The following is a 17,123-nucleotide window of genomic DNA, read 5'->3' on the forward strand; positions in this document are numbered from 1 at the left end:
GACTTTTTTAGTGAGCCAGCTGACTGAGCTGCTTGTGGACCAGATTTAAGCAGCGCTTCTCAGCCCTTTCAGATTCAGAGGTGGCTGCAGGCTTCACTCACACAGAGCGGTACCTACGTGTATAAGTAACCCATTAGTTCCCGTCCAACCCCCAGAACCAGATAAACAGCATTTTGATAAACAGCATTGTGTGTGAGGGAGTAGGTGACCCGTGGTGAATGTGACGAAGGCTGTGACTATAACTATTGTCCTGTGAATCTGTTTCTCTCCAGCGCTTACTTAAAGCCACACTGGAGTCAGAGACGATGTGAGATTTTGCTGCCTCTTAGGTACCCTCTCATGCCCTCCTGGCCCGTGCTGCCCTTTAGAGAAATGCCCTAAGTCTATAAATCCACAGCTATTTGGACCGTGAGATTAATGGAGAGGTTACACCTCATTCACCCTTCGGGGTCAATCTGTGTTTGCTCGGGGACAGCAACCCTAAAGTTTCTGCAAGAGGCTTTGGATTCAACCATGACAGACTCAGCGCTGTTTCTTCTTCTAAACAGTCCAAATCCATTTTCAAATAGTAAAAGAAAGCCTACAGTTCTCACCTGTTTTATACATGTGCATGTTATGCTATACACTCCTAGTCATTTATGCAAACATTATTTTTACATACAGAGGTTACTTACTGTGGACACTGGGAAAGCCAGGACACCGAAAAGAAGGTCTCTGCTGGAAATTACGCACTTAGCACATCGCAGTTTCTTAATTAGTCTCAACACATCAGCCAGGAAGGACACCCCATAGAAGACAGCCTGCAAAACCTAAAGTAATTACACCTAATGAGGGAAACTCATCCAGCTTTCATTAGCACGTTGCTCAATGAACTCTGTTCTTGCTCTTCAGGGAGCTGTTTTGTTCGTGAGCTGCAAGCCTGCCTGAGGGAAATAGCTGTTGGCTAAATTTTTTCTACTAACTGAAACTGATTAAATAAAGTTGTTAGGGAGATAACTTTAACAGTATCTCATTTAATAGACTAAACAGACATGTGTGATGTGAGTCAGATGGGAGAGGTGGAAGGACACGTTGAAAGCCAGCCCCTTCACACTTCCTATGTTAATTGTTACCTTCAATGTATCTGAGCAAGAGCAGGAGAGAATAAAACATGCCAGGAAATGTTTCCTGTAAAGCAATTGCTAGATAGCTTCTCCCACCATTTAGCTAACACAGGGCCTTCTTTCCGGGGACTCTGGGTGCAGTTGATCTCAGTGCCAAGCAGCTCAAAATGCTCTGACATGAGAATTAGGTGCAGAAGTTATCAAAGCCAGAACCTCTTTTGCTGAACTCAGAGGGATTCAGGAAAGTGCTTAGAAGCAGAGATCCAGACTTCACTAACTAAAACGGAATAAGTTAAACTATTTGTAACTGATGAATTTTGGAGTTGGGGGGGTGGGTGGGTTGTGTTTTGGTTTGTTTTGGTTTTTTCTTTCTTTAAATCATTTACACGTAATGAGGGCGGGGTTGTTTGGGGAGAGCGCTAGGAGGATTTGGTAAAGAATTAGGTAAGTGCACAGTGACAAAACAGAATTCCACGAGTTGTATATGAAATTGTCGCAATATTGTGGTTTAAGCCAATATTGCTTTTCTGATTACTTCATTTTCTCTCCTAATGCTACACAGCGGATCAAGCTGAACCAGATTTGTCAGATGCACAAAGGCAAAGCCTTGCAGAAAAATGTTTTGCCCGCTACCTTGCATTCAGGTCTTGCACTGAGTCCAGTTCAGTTCTCTTAACTCACGGGGTGGCCTCTTCTTTTTAAGGCTAGGTTGTCCCAGAGTGATGCAATATGGGAAATGCAGCCTACTGCAAACGCTGGACCAGCTAACCATGCCTAAATGGAAAGAGCCTGTGTTACAGCTCTCAGGATGAGATCTCTTTTGCCATGATCTTACTCTGAATCAGATATTTATTTAGAGCGAAGTGTCTAAAGTTGTGGCCGGTTACTTCATCAGTTTCTGAAGGAGCCGAGAAGGGTGGTGTTTGGGAGGGGACAGAATTAGTGCAATGCTTTTCCATCAGAAATTCATTTATTATCAAAATATCTGCGGGAAGGTGGGGACTATGATTTCACCATGCCCCTTGCCAAACAAGGGTTTCTGCAAGCTTTAGTCTGCAGAGACTGAGTCTTCCTGGGGAGAAAAATGGCCGTAGTTTGCATGACCAGAGCATCCTTACAGTTATACACAACCATCCCCATCCATTTTGTGGCTTCCCAGCAAAGGGAAAAGATACATCCTTCCTTCCCTATCCTTTCCGCAGTCCAGATGGTCGCCACGGTAGTCTGCAGCCAGGTGCCACCAGTGGAGTGTCCCCCCTGCCTGGGCAGACCCACAGTGGTGGAGGTAGGGAGGTGCTGACGCAGGCTGGGTGACTGGCCCAGGGTCACCCAGGACGAGGTATCAGAGGTCATGCACCACCCCTGTGTTTCCTCGCAAGAGCATGGGGTGAGCAGCCATATTTTTACATTAAAAAAAAACCCAAGCAGCTTGATCAGAACCCACATATGGTTTTGTTCAATTCTGAGGCACCCAAACCAGCTTTTTTAAATATGTGGTTTACTCTCCCTCTCTCCCCATTATCACAATTAGCCTCTGTAACTGCAGGCACAATTTCAGTCAGTAGGGATTCAGCCCTCCAAGTCACGGGGCTAGTTCAGAAAAGTCCATACTGGAGTTTTCTGGACAGAAAAGTCCGCAGCGTACTTAGACCCAAGCACGCGTTCAACCCAAACATCTGCCCCAGTCTGTGGCCTCACCAGGAAACCAAAACCAAGTCCTTGAAGAGCTAAGAAAAGCCTGGTAATAAACAGAAGCTCTTGTTACACCCTGTAGAGTCAGCACTAACTTTCTGTAAAAAGCATGAAAAATGAACATGAGGATGGTGACAGTCTGGTGACACATGGTGACTAATTGCCAATAAAGCAATTAGGGAGAGGCCTGGTTCCCAGAGGATGGGGCTATTATTATCTTGCTCATGGTCAGCCTTACATTAATCATGGGACAGGCATAGGCTGCTTCTTCCCCCCGTTCAAAATTAACTAAACCAAACATTTCTGAAAAGAAACAGTCCCAAAACAGCCACATTCTCAGCCTGCATATTCTGTCATATGCAGGGGAGGACAATGTTATCTTCCGTATGGAAAATGCTTATCTGAACGTAGCCTGACCCATTTCTCTGGCTGAACATGGGGAAGAACAACTCCTGAAGAAGTTTGAACTCGGTCTCAGGAGCTTGTTTTTGCGCTGCTCGTACCTCTACCCTTGTCCGTCACTGTGGGTTCATAAGGGTTTCAGTCAGTTCGTGATCACCCTGTATTTCCAGGAGCAATGGAAGAATATACAAGTAATTTTCTAGCCAGAAAACTGAACCTAGCTAGAACCATCCCTAGTAATGCTCAGGCTGGCAGGGTGCACTGCTGGTAGACTCAAGTCAGAGCTCCAAACCCGTGCTCTTCCAGGCTTATTCCTGTAAGAAAGGTGCATCCAAATCTCGCAGCCCTTCACTAATGGGACGTAAAAAAAAAAAAAATTGACATGAAAACATCAAATTATTCCAGATGTCCTGTGAATTTTCCAAACAGCAGTGCTGGCGCTCACAAATCCATTGCAGCCACTCATGGAATATAAATCCGCTGGCTGTAAATAAAGAGGATCCCCTAAAGTATTCCCACATGAACAGAAGGAAGACTGGAAGCACTCAGAAAGCTAATGATTAACCCAAAGAGGAGAATATGGATATGATTATCCCTGTTGGATAGATGCTGCTTTTCTCTCTAGACCCCGCAGAGCTCCATGGTGCTAGGTCCTGTAGAAATGCTTAATTTGGCCATATCGATTTTCCAAACTGAGTGTCATAGTGACAAAGACAAACCTTAATTTTTATCTGCTGCAGTGATCAAAGGGGTGCTTCTGTTTAACTAACCTGACATGATTTACTTTCGCATATAAGATCTAGCCATATGTGTATATTGAAATCTCCAGCTAGTACAAATAAATCTGGCTCCAAGCTCTGCCCTTAAGGGGGGATAAATCCAATATTCTGAGCAGGCTATTAGACATAACAGTCAACATTTAGTGTAGACACACATCCATTCACATGATAGCGACCCGGAAAATATGTATACTAAATACTGGGTCTATTTTGAAATAAATAAAAAACCGCTTTCAGGAGAATTGAAAAGTATTTCAAATATGAGAGACAAAAGCGTAAGCAATAAAATGGGGCAAGAATGCAATTAATAGTTCTTAAAGGTGCAGTGTGCTCATTATGCAATGATTTGCTAATAGATTTACAGCAGTGAGCAGATTTTTATGAGCTCGGATATCTCAGGCAATGAATGATTCAGCTTGTACTGTTCTGTGTTACAGACAAATGAATACAAAACTGGTTTTATCTGTCATTTCTGCTTGTTCAATAATTGGTCAATGAACTCCTTTGATACAAAACCCATGTATCTTTTTTTTTCCCCCTTACAGAAATATTTCGTTTCTGAATCTTGATTGCTATGATCATTAACTAGATAAATGAATCTGAAGTAACGTCAGAGCAGTAGCTCTCTTGGGAGAGCCGCATGACTAGTGAGAATTGAATGAGGTGCTAAAAGAGGGTCATATCTAGAAGAAATTCTTCCAGCATCCCTCCAGCAGAGCTAGGAGTCAAGCTGCATTTCCATCCCCAGAAAATGTCACGTTTCCCAGTATTTCCATTTCGGATCAGAGCGAGTGGGCCACAGCAGTTTTCCACAGAAGGAAATTTTTAAATGCAATTCCAAAGAGCTAAGAGGAATTTTTGGGGGAAAATTTCCAAGTGATTCAGCCAGCCGGTGCCAGAAGCCAGGCAATCGCAGGCTGGCAGGAGACAGGCAGAAGAGCTGGACAAGCGCTCTGCGTGCCGGCTTCTGGGGAAGCCTCCACGGCACGGCCCAACCCTGCCCAGCGCGGCAGCTCCACTGCACCAGCACAGCCCAGCAGGAAGGTTTTGCCTGCTCTTCTTCCCTGGGACCATACCCCCAGGCATCCCGAGGAGTTTCCTGGGATTACTTCCAAAGGCGCAGAAATGTAACACATCGGGTGCGCAACGTCTGTGGTTGACAGCCACCTCTTGTTCCTTGATGTCCCCTCAGTAGCAACAGGGAGTGGTTTAATGCCAAGCCATGGGATGACTCTTCTAGGTCCTGTGGAGCCCCATATTGTCTTCTCACCCTCTTCCTCTCTTATACAGCGGCTCAAGACACTTTTGCCACCTGGAGATACCAACAAACGCTGTCCAGATCAACGGGAGAAGGGGGGATGAGAGCATTTCTCTCCCCTGGCCCCTTTCCCTTTTTGGCAATCCTTTTTTGAAAAAAAACCACATCTCTCTAGAAGAAGGACTACCGGCCATGAAGGAGTGATTTTGCACACCCTGCCCCATTGCCACGTTTCCTGCGTGAGAGATAGGCAACATCTTCAGCCCAAGCCACCTCCCCGTTGGCTGACAGCTCCATTTTAACATCGTGATCGGATCAATAAGTGGTTAAAAGATGGGAGACAAAGGACTGGAGAAGTGGAACAAGGGTCCCCGCTCACGGAGGTTTAATGAGACCTGAGCTGTTCAGCAGATCCATAAATGAGCTGGGGAAGGGAGCAAACACTGAGGTGGTAAAGCTTTGTAAATATTTTTTTTTTTTTTTCCCCTGTCAAAGCAAAGCCTGACGGCAAAATTGCCAAAGAATCTCAGGATACTGAATGCCTGAGAGATCAAATAGCAGGCAAAAATCAGTGTTGGTAAATGAAATGTAATACATTTCAGAAAAAAAGCAACTTTAATTATATATTTTTCAACAGTGGGTTCTAAATTAAGTATCAGCATCCAGGAAAGAAATGTTGGACTCGCTGTGGATAGCTCTCTCAAATTGCCGGCTCCTTGCTCACCAGTAATCAAAAAAGACAAATAGAGAGTAGAAATTGTTAAGAAGAAATAAACAATACACAAGGAAACACCTTTAGGCCACTGTATAAATCCATGCTGTGCTCATAGCTCAACCACTGCAGCCTGCCCTACTTACCCCTTTCTGAAACTAGAAAAACTACTGCAAAGGGCGACAAGGATGCTTTAATGAAAGAAGCAGCCCTTTGTGAAGAGAGATGAAAAAGGCTTGGAATTCCAGCTTGCAGAAAAGAATAAATGAGGGGAAAATCTGGTAGAGGTCTCTAATGAGTGGCAGAGAAAAAGTGAACAGGGACGGACGATTAAATTATAACAGAGAAGTAAAGAGGTATCCAAGTCAGTTGTCAGGGAGCAGGTTTACACCAACAAAATGAACTGCTCTTTCACACAGGGCACACTTGCCTTGTGGCACTCATTGCCACAGGATAGGGAAGGTACCAGAAGTATAAGCAAGGATGTTTTTCCTTTAGACAGGTGAAGGGAAGGCTTTGAATGGGTATTAGCTATTAAGGTTGTTGAATCCTGACCATTTGATAGCTGGTGTTTCAGAAAAATTAATTTTTAAAACATCACAAAAAGCCTAGATGTACTGATACAAAGACAACATAGCAACAAACCATACATATGCCATCCTGACTGCAGCGATATATGTGCCGTCATCTTTCCACAGCCGGCTTGGCCACCAACAAGGGCGCTGTGGCTCCCTGAAGCCTGGGCTGTTGTAGCCACCTCACATGCCATTCACCTCCTCTTGGTTGCAAACATTTCACAGAGTCACAGAATGGTTGAGGTTGAAAAGGACCCAAATTTCCCAACCCCCTGGATATCTCCAAAAGCCCCACTTGGAGCTGGGGAACGTCTAGGCTTCCATTGAACTCCACCATGGGGTGTCTCCTTCTGAAGAGTAAAAGTAGAGACAAACATACTCCGGGCCAGACCTCCCACTGATATTTAACTCAGACGGTCACACAGAATGGATGAAAAGGTATGGAGGTCCCTGCGGTCATCCTTCAGATTAGCAAGTGTCCCTGAAATTTGTCCCTTGTAGGAACCCTCTCCCCACGCCCGGTCTTTCCACCCCACTGCCACCACTGCCACAAGTCACTGATGAACCACTGGGACTGTGAACAAGCCTTCTCCCCCAGGGTACCTCACGTGCTTTCATTTTGATTTCTACCTTGTGAAACGTTAGCGTATTAGGAGAACCAGACGCATTACGATCTACGTTTTTCTGTGTACTTTTAGGAAACACAGCAAGCAGTTGATAGCACTGTTAAAACACACGTGACAGCGTCACAAGCACTCCTCTCCGCAGGCTGGAATTTCTTTCCCTCGTGCTCTCAACTGATTGATTGTCAAACTAAGCATGTACTCTGAATGGCTAAATTAGCACTGTGCCATGCTTTGTTTTACCTTTTCTGTAATTTACAGGTCATAAAAGCCTGTTAAAGAATTGAAGTAAAACTCCAAGCAGCATTATAATGTGTATTGAATTAAGGGTTAGATAACATGCATCAAAATTTCACGTGTCCTGGCTGGACATGCCCTACCTTTCTGTCCCTCTCCTCACTGATAGCTTGTCTCTTTTACAAGAAGGCAGCTATCTTCAGAATACTTTCTGAAAGCCAAGCAGCTCGCCAGCCAATATTCTTGCTACATAAAACCTGAATACATTTCACAGCACAAGCATTGATCCCTACTTAGTTTCCTTTGGGGTATAAACCGTTAAAGGAAGCAGTTTAACAGCAGCAAATATACCAGCTGCATATGTCTTGAGGCACAGATGGCAGACAAACAAATAGACATATTGGTATCACTGTACAACACAATTTGCTTACCAGATTGAGGACTGTCAAATATTTCCACTGCCCACCGTAAAGGAACACTTCAGATGGCCGCTCTTCTGTTCTTACGTGCGTGATTGAATAGGTGACAAAAAAATACCAGACAAAAGCAAGGCAATGGTATGTTGCGAGAGTAGAGATTTCCATGCTTTAGCTAAGAGCAAGTGATAATCGGTCCAAAAGCAGCTTTTCTCTTAAGGTCCTCGGTCGCTGTGCATGGGAAATGGCAGGGCAGGAGGGTTTACTTCGGAGCAGACTCGGGACACATTGCCACTTTGCTCTCGTCGAAAGGAATATTCACAAGGCTGTGAACTTTGCTTCTGTTTGTTTCCCTTTTCACTGTACAGATAGGCTGGGGGGGCGGTGAGAAGAATAGGCTTATTTCCCGGATTTAAATGCCTTGCTCAAGATTAGCAAAGATTAGTTGTGGAGTTACATAAGTTTTGGGGGTTTTTTTTTGTAAAAGTGGGGGGAGCTTTGCTGCTGATTTTGTGTAACAGGCTGTCGTGCTTTGGACAGCAAGTGAAAACAAGGGGCATTTTCCTCGCTTGTAGCTATGGGTGCAGCCATGTCTCCAGCTCAGCCTGGGAAGCCTCTGCAACTGTTTTTAACTTGTGCCGAAGGAAGAAGTGGGAAACGTAACGGTCTGTGAAAGAAAAACAGAGTTGATTTGTTGATAGGCTATGGAGGTGGCAAGGAAACTGAGAGGATTCGTAGGCAAAAGTTCTTGGGGTTGAAACTCACTGCAAGCCTTGACTTTTTTTTGTGGGAAAAGGCTCTGCCGCCTTTACGCCGCTCCACGCAGCTGGGATCCATCACACCCGTGCATGGCAGGTCGGCCAAACCCCGAGTCGCTTTGAAGCTCTGGCAGGGACGGAGACATGGGGCAAAGGCCTTGGGTGACAAATCCTAAGCACTGAGCAGGGCGTCCCGCCTACCCGCTTCTTTACTTGCTGCCATTCACCTTCAGACAGCCCCCCTTCCCCGGCACGACATTATCGCGCCGTCGGGGCTGGGGTGCAGAAGAGAAGAACTGATACTCATGCAATAATCCTAAAATGAAGCGATCAAAAAAGTTCCCATGGAAATGCTCATTTTTCCCTCCCCTCCTGCCTCGCCAAGCAGCCCTAATTAGCACTGGAAAATACACACGGCTTTTCCTATTTGGGCCAGAGCCTCCGTAATTGCAGTGCTGTCAGCAGTAATTGCCACCTGAGTGTTTCACGGGGGCCTTGGCGGGGAGCAGGTACCATGCCCCAACCCGCGCCCGGACCTTCCCCACGCAGGATGGGGAGAGGGGGTGCTCTTCTCGCCCCTGCGGAGGCTCTCCCCATGGGCAGGGCTGGGCTTCGGCCAAGCAGACTCCATTAAGGGATCTCTTTTTTTTTTTTTTTTTTTTTTCCTTCTAACTGGCCTACAGGCAGCATTGAGCAATCTGCTGTGTTTTGGTTTGTTTTGGTTTTTCTCTTGCATTTTTTTTTCCCCCTGGTACCGGACGTAAGGCTCCATGTGGGATGATTTCCTATGAACTCAGACAGCAATGTGCATGCATGTTGGGAAACAGCCTTTGCACTAAGGCGCTTCAATATCCTCCTGTGTTTCATTGACTTCTCCCCTAATTCAGATTACCCGCATCCAGATTGCTCAGGCATCACAATTCCAATGAAATATTTCTGCCTCACTTAGGAAAACTAAAGATGTAGATCCTTTTGTGGTTGTTTGAGGTTGGAGGAGAACACCCCTTGCCAGGAAAAAAAAAGAAAAAATAAATGGGAGTATGTTTTTTGGACTCTGAGAACGTCACTGGTCTTTTCCTAGGAAATCTAGCAGAAAAGGGTTTTCAATGGCCTTTACAGACTTTCTGGGGAAGGGCAGTGCTGTCATGAGCTGCTTCCTCTGCTCCTCCTTATTAAAACTCATCCCTGTGACAAAAGGCAGGATCAGAATAGGACTACGGCATGGAAGGGCCCTTTTTATTAGTGATTTGCCTATCAAAGGCACCAGGCAGTCAGCACTTAACAAGTTATCTTCACACCAGTCTTTCTGAGGTTTTGCTATACTGCAACTTTAAAAATGGGAAGGCATGTGCTTCTGCTCAGCAGGTGCCCGAATGCATGCAAACGAATGTAAATGTATGCAAAATGGCAAGGTATGTTTTTTCTTTTCTGGAGGATCTTGGCCAGTATGGCTGAGAAGGTGTCAAGTACGGTGACAGTTTTCTGATGTGGACACCTGTCCAACAGACTGAGACCATCTGCGTTGTTTTCCCATATACGAGAATCAAGACACATATCCTTCAGCCTAGATAAGGCATGAAGTTCAGAGGTAGAAACGTCGCAAAGAAAGGATGAGCGCCAGCTAGGATCTGAAGTCTAACACCCCACACTTCATGGAGTCTTTCTTACTTCAGTGCCAGCGTGTTGCAGTGAGCAAATACACTGGAAAAGTGGTATCTTACGCCTTCTCTCTGTGGGTATGAACATCTACTGAAGGTTCAGTGCAACTAGAAATTCAGGCCAAAACTTTTTGCAGGGAGCAGGGCGGAGGAAGAAAGAAGGAGCACATAGGGGCACAGGCAGATGTGCTGCTGCAGATCTTGTGGGACGGTTTAGGGAAATACCATTTTCCATCTGCTTGGTACCACATCCCGAATCTGCTGCTCCCCTGCAGCTCGAATCTGCTGCTCCCCTGCAGCTCAAATCTGCTGCTCCCCTGCAGCTGAGCCACATTTATGTTCTCTGCCAGTGCTCCTCGTCTGCTTCGGGGGCTCATCTGATTTCAGCAGCGACAGCTGACTTTGTGCTGAAGCAAACTGGGAGCTCCCACTAAGTCCATTAGCTGAAGACCAGTTAACAAGTAACTGGAGCTGTAAATCACCTTGTATATACAAAATGTCCTCTGCTCATGCCCTCTTCTAGGGGAGTGAGTTAGGCCAGCTTGTCTGACTTTGCACCAAAATGGGCTTGACTCACTCATATTATTAGCATGGTTCAGGTACAGAGGTGACAGCAGACGGTGTGAAGTGGTAATATCTCAGACCAACATGTCTGTCTGTAATGTCATTGTGTGTCTCCACTGATGGGCATGGTATTTCCTATCGAGCAGTCCCCCGTAAGTCCATCACTACCATATAGTGCTTGGCTACCACCTCAGCCTGTCTCTAATGAAGCAGCTGGTGGAAACAAATATTCCTGCTTCCTCATGGGCTGACGATTTGTTTAGAGACCAGTTAGGAACCTTTCAAATATGCTTCAATATTTTTGCACTGGCAAGGTTTGCTCTCTGTCAGGGCAGCCTCCAGTGACAGCAGAACAAGCGAGATCAAGGCAGGAAATTACTGGCAGGTGACAGCAGTTAAGGCCGGGTGGGAGGAAAGGATTCAAAGCCAAGCAAAGCCCTAGGAAAGGTTTGGGGGCCTAAAAAACAAAACTGGGTCTTTGTGCCTAGTTCTCTTTTCCAGGCAATCTAAGAATGAGGGACTGATATGCAACTGAGATTTGCCTCGATCAGAGGGGTTTTATAGAGTGAAGAAAACATGAGGAGCTGGGTAAGTACATTTTTTTTCTAGTTTTCTGGCACTTGTTTCTATCCTCAATGCAGTTCTGTTATCTCATGTGTGGATTTCATAATTTATTTATTTTTAATTTACTGCTGTGGTAAGCTGGCTTGCATTAAGAGCACCATTCCTTGGAAGTGGGACCTAGTGCCATTCTTGTACAACATCCTCTGTGTGTTATGTGAGTGTGTCCAGATTTAATAGACCCTATCTCTGCTACGTTCTGGTTTAGTTGCAGGTAATGCAGGGCTCTGTGTGAAAGAAACATTTTCTCATAAGCATTAGCTAAGAAAGCTTTTTAGCATGTAGAGTGAGGCTGCCTGAGCTCTATGTCCCCAGGGACATCTGTAATAACGATTCATTCTGCGACTGTCCTGATGTATGAAATGAAACATAATTGACAAAATTGCAAGCTTGGCATAGTCTGCTCCAGGCATCTTCAAATCCTGAGGCAAACTCCACAAAATCATGTGGTTAGTGTAATTCACAAGATTTAATTCTCTCTGGTTTTGTTTGTCTTGGGCTTTAGTAGCTTCCAGGGGTCTGAGTTTTCCAACTCTTCTTCACAGCTGTGTGAGTGATGAATGTAAACATGTTTTAACTGCTAATAAAAGCTGAGAGCATTGCCCAGCGATGCTGCTGTGATAGCGACAACTAATGAAAATCAATAAAAATATCCTGAGCTATTTCACTAAAAATCTGAAAATGGGCAATGCTGCAACATCTACCTGCTGTGTACGGCAAGCAGGAAAGTTATACACTTGAAAGACAGCTTATGCATCCTCCTGCGTGGGCCTCTCTTCTTTATCTTGTGTGAGATCTTTTTTTTAAATATATATTTTTAAGGAGAAGACAGGAAGTGGTTTATCTCATCTTGATATGCTTGTTCTGAACTGTTTTTAAAAAGTTGTTCCAAACTGCCAAAATCCAGAGGGATTTTTCAGTGGTGACTGGTATACAATTCAATAGTTGGAAATACTCGTTCAGGTTTCAGAGTTTCTTCCTCCCGTTGAGTTCCATTGGCTTCTAAACTAGATGTTTTTTCAGACTTTTAAATAAAATGTCACTTTGATCCAGAAACAAAACTTTCTGTGTAACAATGCTTTGACTCTTCTGACTGTTTTGAATGAAGGAAAATGATGGCATTAATCAAAACAAAACGTTTTCAGCTAACAACTTGGGTTCTAAAAGTAGGTATGTTGAAAATAAGAAACATTTGATTGGAAAAATGCTTGCCTATCTCATTATCTCCAACTTGTAGTGAAATTAGTAATTGTTTGCCTTATCACCAAACCCCAATAGTGTCTCCTCTCCTGGCAAGGTGAATACTGCTTAGAAATAAAAGGCATGGTTTTCATTGATTCTCAACAGCTTCCAAGCACTTACATACTTTTAGAAGAGAGATATAACATTGCTTCTCAATTTTACCTTTTCCCTTTTCTGTCAGAAATGCACAATTAATCTTTGACCTTTCAGAGAGATTGTGCACAAACAACCTCTCAGAAGTTCAGAGCGAAACAAAGATGCCACAGTGTACTAGGGAAGAAATGGCGGGGTATTTTTTAGATCTTGGATACACGAGGTATGACTGGTTCTCACTAGACTCTTTCCTGCTAGAAAATTGTGGTGGGCAAGTTAAGAAATGCGTTTATCTTAATTTTTTTCTTTGCCCTTTCTAGAGGGGACCAAGAATGTACCAACTGGTCTTGCAATATGTGTGTTTGATAACATACTGCATATCAAAATGTTTTATGATTTTGTTTCTTCATCTACCACTGAAACTCAGCAACTTCTAGGGCAGGACACAATAACTCTCTGATAAAAGAGTTTCATAAAGATTTATGAGTGGATGTAGAGAGCACCTTGCTGGACTGATGGAATAAGAATTGCAGGTGGCAGGATAGGGAAGCCAAGTAAGTCACTCTTCTTTCATGACTATAAGAAGACATCACTTGTGGCGCTTTTCCACTTGCCATTCAGAAGATTAGCAGATCTAGTGTATGTTACTCTTGACTTTCTATGGTCTATGTATAATCGTAAATAACTATTCCATATACAAGGCAATAGAGAGTCATCCAACACCGACCCCACCAATCAGTGCTTACTGAAGTGTTGTAGTTTATGTGCAAATCTACCTTAAAGAGCAGATACTGTTACAAATGGGTATTAGAGAATAAAATAAAGGCCTATCTATAGCCTGTATTAGTCTAGTACCTAAATCTGTTGTCACAACCTTTGGTACTTAGATTGCAACAAATGGTGGAAGGAAAGAACTCCTTATCCCTGCTGTATGCATGCAAGAAGTGCAACCCAAAGCAGTGAACTGGTGTGTCCAAGGTCACACTGAAAACCTCTGTTGAAACACAAATCAATGATTGTTCTCCTGAAGTCCTTATATCATCTAAAGCATGTTGGAGGAAGGATGTAATTCTGCAAGAGATGTTGAAGAGGTGCTGGTTCGCTCCCCGCCACTGGTATCACCTTGACAGAAGACTCAACAGGTTATAAAACATGCCACAACCCCAAGTGCCTCCCAAGCCCTGCTAGATGCTGGGGACCTTGCAAGTTGGCCAGAGTGGCAAGTACAAGGATCTCCTCTCCTTGGGGACATTAATATCCTTTGTACATTAAAGCCGTATCCAGTTCCTGCTCATTGCCAGACACTGAAGAATAAAGTAAATTTTTCAGTCTGTCAAAAGCAAGGGTAAAACAAAGACTGCAATGTTTTAATGATGCTGACAACATGATGTCAACAACATAATGAAGTTCAAACCACTGGGTTGGTCAGATTGCCTGTCTAGCAATGAGGACAGAAAGTGGGTTTCCTACCTAACACCAGTCACACCATTGCCGCTGTGTTCATGTAAGATATCACCAGGGTCTGACACAGCTTGTGGCTCTGGACCCTACTTGTGTGATGAGCAGTCAGCTGCTAGTGGTCCCTTACTGGAACAGGGGTTACTCAGGGCGCTGCGCAAGCTCAGGTGCAGCCCGCACATCCCTCAGGCTTGCCTTGGCAATCAGGCTCTAATGGGGCACTGTCAGTGGGTAAGTGTCCAGTTTACCAAGTGAATGCCACTCTTCATCTCCTCTTTCTCAAACCAAAGAGCAAATCCTGCAGCAGGAGCTGCATGGATACCAATGGTATCTCAGTGTTTTAGCTAGTGGTCTTCAGCAGCAATGTATGAGTACTCCTGCTACCGTGAATGGCTGGCAAATTGCTCCCCATCACCTAGCCCCTTCACCCTGGGAAGGTGTCTCTGAATTTTCTTGCCTCTTTGTTGAAGATGGGATGGGGAAGGGCATCCCATCTTCAGAGCAAGCCTCTGTGCATGTCATGCCCTGCTTCCCCAGACTGAAGTGGCCTACTGCCTCCTCTCCATTTCTTCTTAGCCTGATCACCAGGACCAACCTTCACATAAAGATGTTCCCCAACACCAACATCTTTGTGAGGGGGTCGGTTCACTTCCCCCAGATTCCTCTTAGCTCTCACGTGTATACGTGCTCACTGTAGTTCTTAATTTGCCCAGATCTTCCTGTCTGGGCGACTTTACCTTTTCCTACTGCCTCAAGTACTGTGGTAGAGCATGTGTTATCCAAACAGCTGTGCTAGGTAGTACCCTGTTCTGACACGTAGCACCTATCCGCTATCTGTGCGTGCTGTAGCAGCACTATAGGTGATGGACATGGCATTAAGAGCACTTTCTGTCTGCTCCTCAGCCTTGCTCTCTCTGTTTGCAGGCTGCCCTCGGGGCACAGCTTCAGCTTGCCCTGTGCAAGGGAGAGAGCTGCTGCAGAGAGATGCAGCAGCTATGGTTTACCTTTGCTGCAGCCAGGGCCTCTTGATGTAGCATGTCACGACCTTGTGGACTGGGTTGATTTAGTGGTGGCTTCTTGCAGAGTATTTTGCTGTAGCTATTTACAAGGCAGGCTATAACAAAAAGTTATCCCTCAAAAGTTATCCTATGTAGAACTGAACTTGGGTGAGGGGAAGAGCAAAAAAAAAAAAAAACCCGAATACACAAAACCCCCAACACTTTTTTACATCCTCCTTGACAAAATCCACCTTAACTTTCCTTCTGCCACTGTCAGTTCCATTACATGAAGCACATTGGCATGTTTCCTTTCCTTACAACTATTTTTAGTGATGAGAAAAAGTGCCTCTAGCTTTTGCAACACTTCATTTGGCTATTGGTCAGATAATCAGATGTATTTGTAAGGAATTTGAGTTTGGAATAAGGCCATTTGCTACAAAACTCTTGCGCTGACCCCTTCTTTCTCACTGCCCTTTGAAAACATCTTGTGTTTCATTAATACTAAATGCGTTTGAGGGATCTGAACTTTCTCGGTCATGTGCTTTAGCTGCTTAGTGAAAACATAGGTGGTTTGTATACCTTTATGTTTCTGGGATCAGCTGGTGGAGGGAGGCGGTGTTTGTTTCCCCTCTCAAAGGCTTGGAGTTTTCTTGCATTCTTGCTTCCTAAAAGTGGGGGTGGAAAAGAAACCTGCCCTTGTCAAATTCAAGATGCTGGTTATCAGCTAATTCTACTGTTTATTGTTCACACAGCTAAACAACTGCTTGTGTTTGGCAACGAGCTCGAGTTCATCTGCAGCATGCAGGACAGAGCTGCCTGCTTGTTTTCATCAGAAGCTTTCTGCTGTTGTTTAATTGTAATGCTCAGCGGCGAGCTGCAGTACTGCTTTCCACTTGCGCGTTTCAAGACACTTTAAAAAGGGAGGGTATCATCACCCTTGCTTTGAACAAGGAAACCCGAGCTTCTAGACAAGCTGTGCAGGGGTGCTGGTCCCAATACCTTAGATGGAAGTTGGTGAAAAGTCAAAGAACAGTTAGGAATTCGGAGAAGCCTGTTTCTTCCCAAATCGTGTCCCACGACAATGGCGTTGCCCACGCTAGCATGCGCTGATGCTGAGCGGTGCTGCTGCAGGTGGCTGTGAGGGGGAGTCTGACTTGTGATGACTCCTTTCTGTGCTGGTGATCAAGGCAGGAAAATACTTGAGGGGGGGAAAAGGGGCAAGAGTGGAAAAATAGTAAAAAGTATGCCAGACCTGGATGAGGCTTTTCCTTGGGTACAATCAGCATCAGCCTCATGTAAGTCATGCTGGAGTTTTGCTGGGATGCCGAGGCTGAAGCTTTTCTTGCAGCCAAATGTATGCAGGGCTGAGTAGCACTGCCTTCCAGCAGTGCCAGTCTGGCATGGAGAGGAGTGCTGGTGCCACCTAATGAGGTGCCAGCGCCACCTCTCTCTGCACCCAGGGCTGCTAAGAGGAAATATTGGCCTCTGTGTCATTAGCGATAGCTTCATGTTGTTGAACGAGTCTTTGATCCCTTCCTTCTCTGCAAAACTGCACAGTGGGTGGTAAATTAATCCCTGGAGTTCAGCCTAGCACGTATGCAGAAAGCACAGGGGGAAAAGCAGGTGATCCTGCGCTGATACTAAAAGCCCAGAGCTCGCCCCTGCTCTTGGTTTTATCTTGGTGTTATTCCACTGACTTTGGTGGCAGAAGCTCTCATTTGCACAGATGTACATAAGCATAGTCCGTGTCTGCCGATGGGGTCATACAATAAGCATGAATCCAGATGCCACTGCTCTTCTAATTAAACGTGTAGTCACTGTGGAATGAAACGTCCTGGTTCAGTCTACCATGGCTGCAAGGAAAGGTGATGTTGTCAACTAAGTGGGCTTAGTGTTATGAAACCAGACAGTATTTTATGCGTGCTTCATGATGA

The 17,123-nt window shown here is 44.9% G+C and overlaps 1 protein-coding gene across 1 annotated transcript in view; it reads right to left on the minus strand.

The window, feature by feature from the left end:
- The window catches only part of ADTRP (androgen dependent TFPI regulating protein), a 33,313-nt gene extending 25,299 nt beyond the window's left edge, over positions 1-8,014 (minus strand). Inside the window, exons 1-2 of the mRNA XM_075140706.1 lie at positions 7,813-8,014; positions 675-809 (exon numbers count right to left, since the gene is read on the minus strand). Of these exons, the coding sequence (XP_074996807.1) occupies positions 675-809; positions 7,813-7,965 (288 nt within the window). The 5' untranslated portion in view covers positions 7,966-8,014. The remainder of the gene's footprint in view (positions 1-674; positions 810-7,812) is intronic.
- Positions 8,015-17,123: the final 9,109 nt, after the last annotated feature.

The sequence above is a fragment of the Calonectris borealis genome, chromosome 2 (genome assembly GCF_964195595.1).
Source record: "Calonectris borealis chromosome 2, bCalBor7.hap1.2, whole genome shotgun sequence".
Classification (NCBI taxonomy): domain Eukaryota; kingdom Metazoa; phylum Chordata; class Aves; order Procellariiformes; family Procellariidae; genus Calonectris; species Calonectris borealis.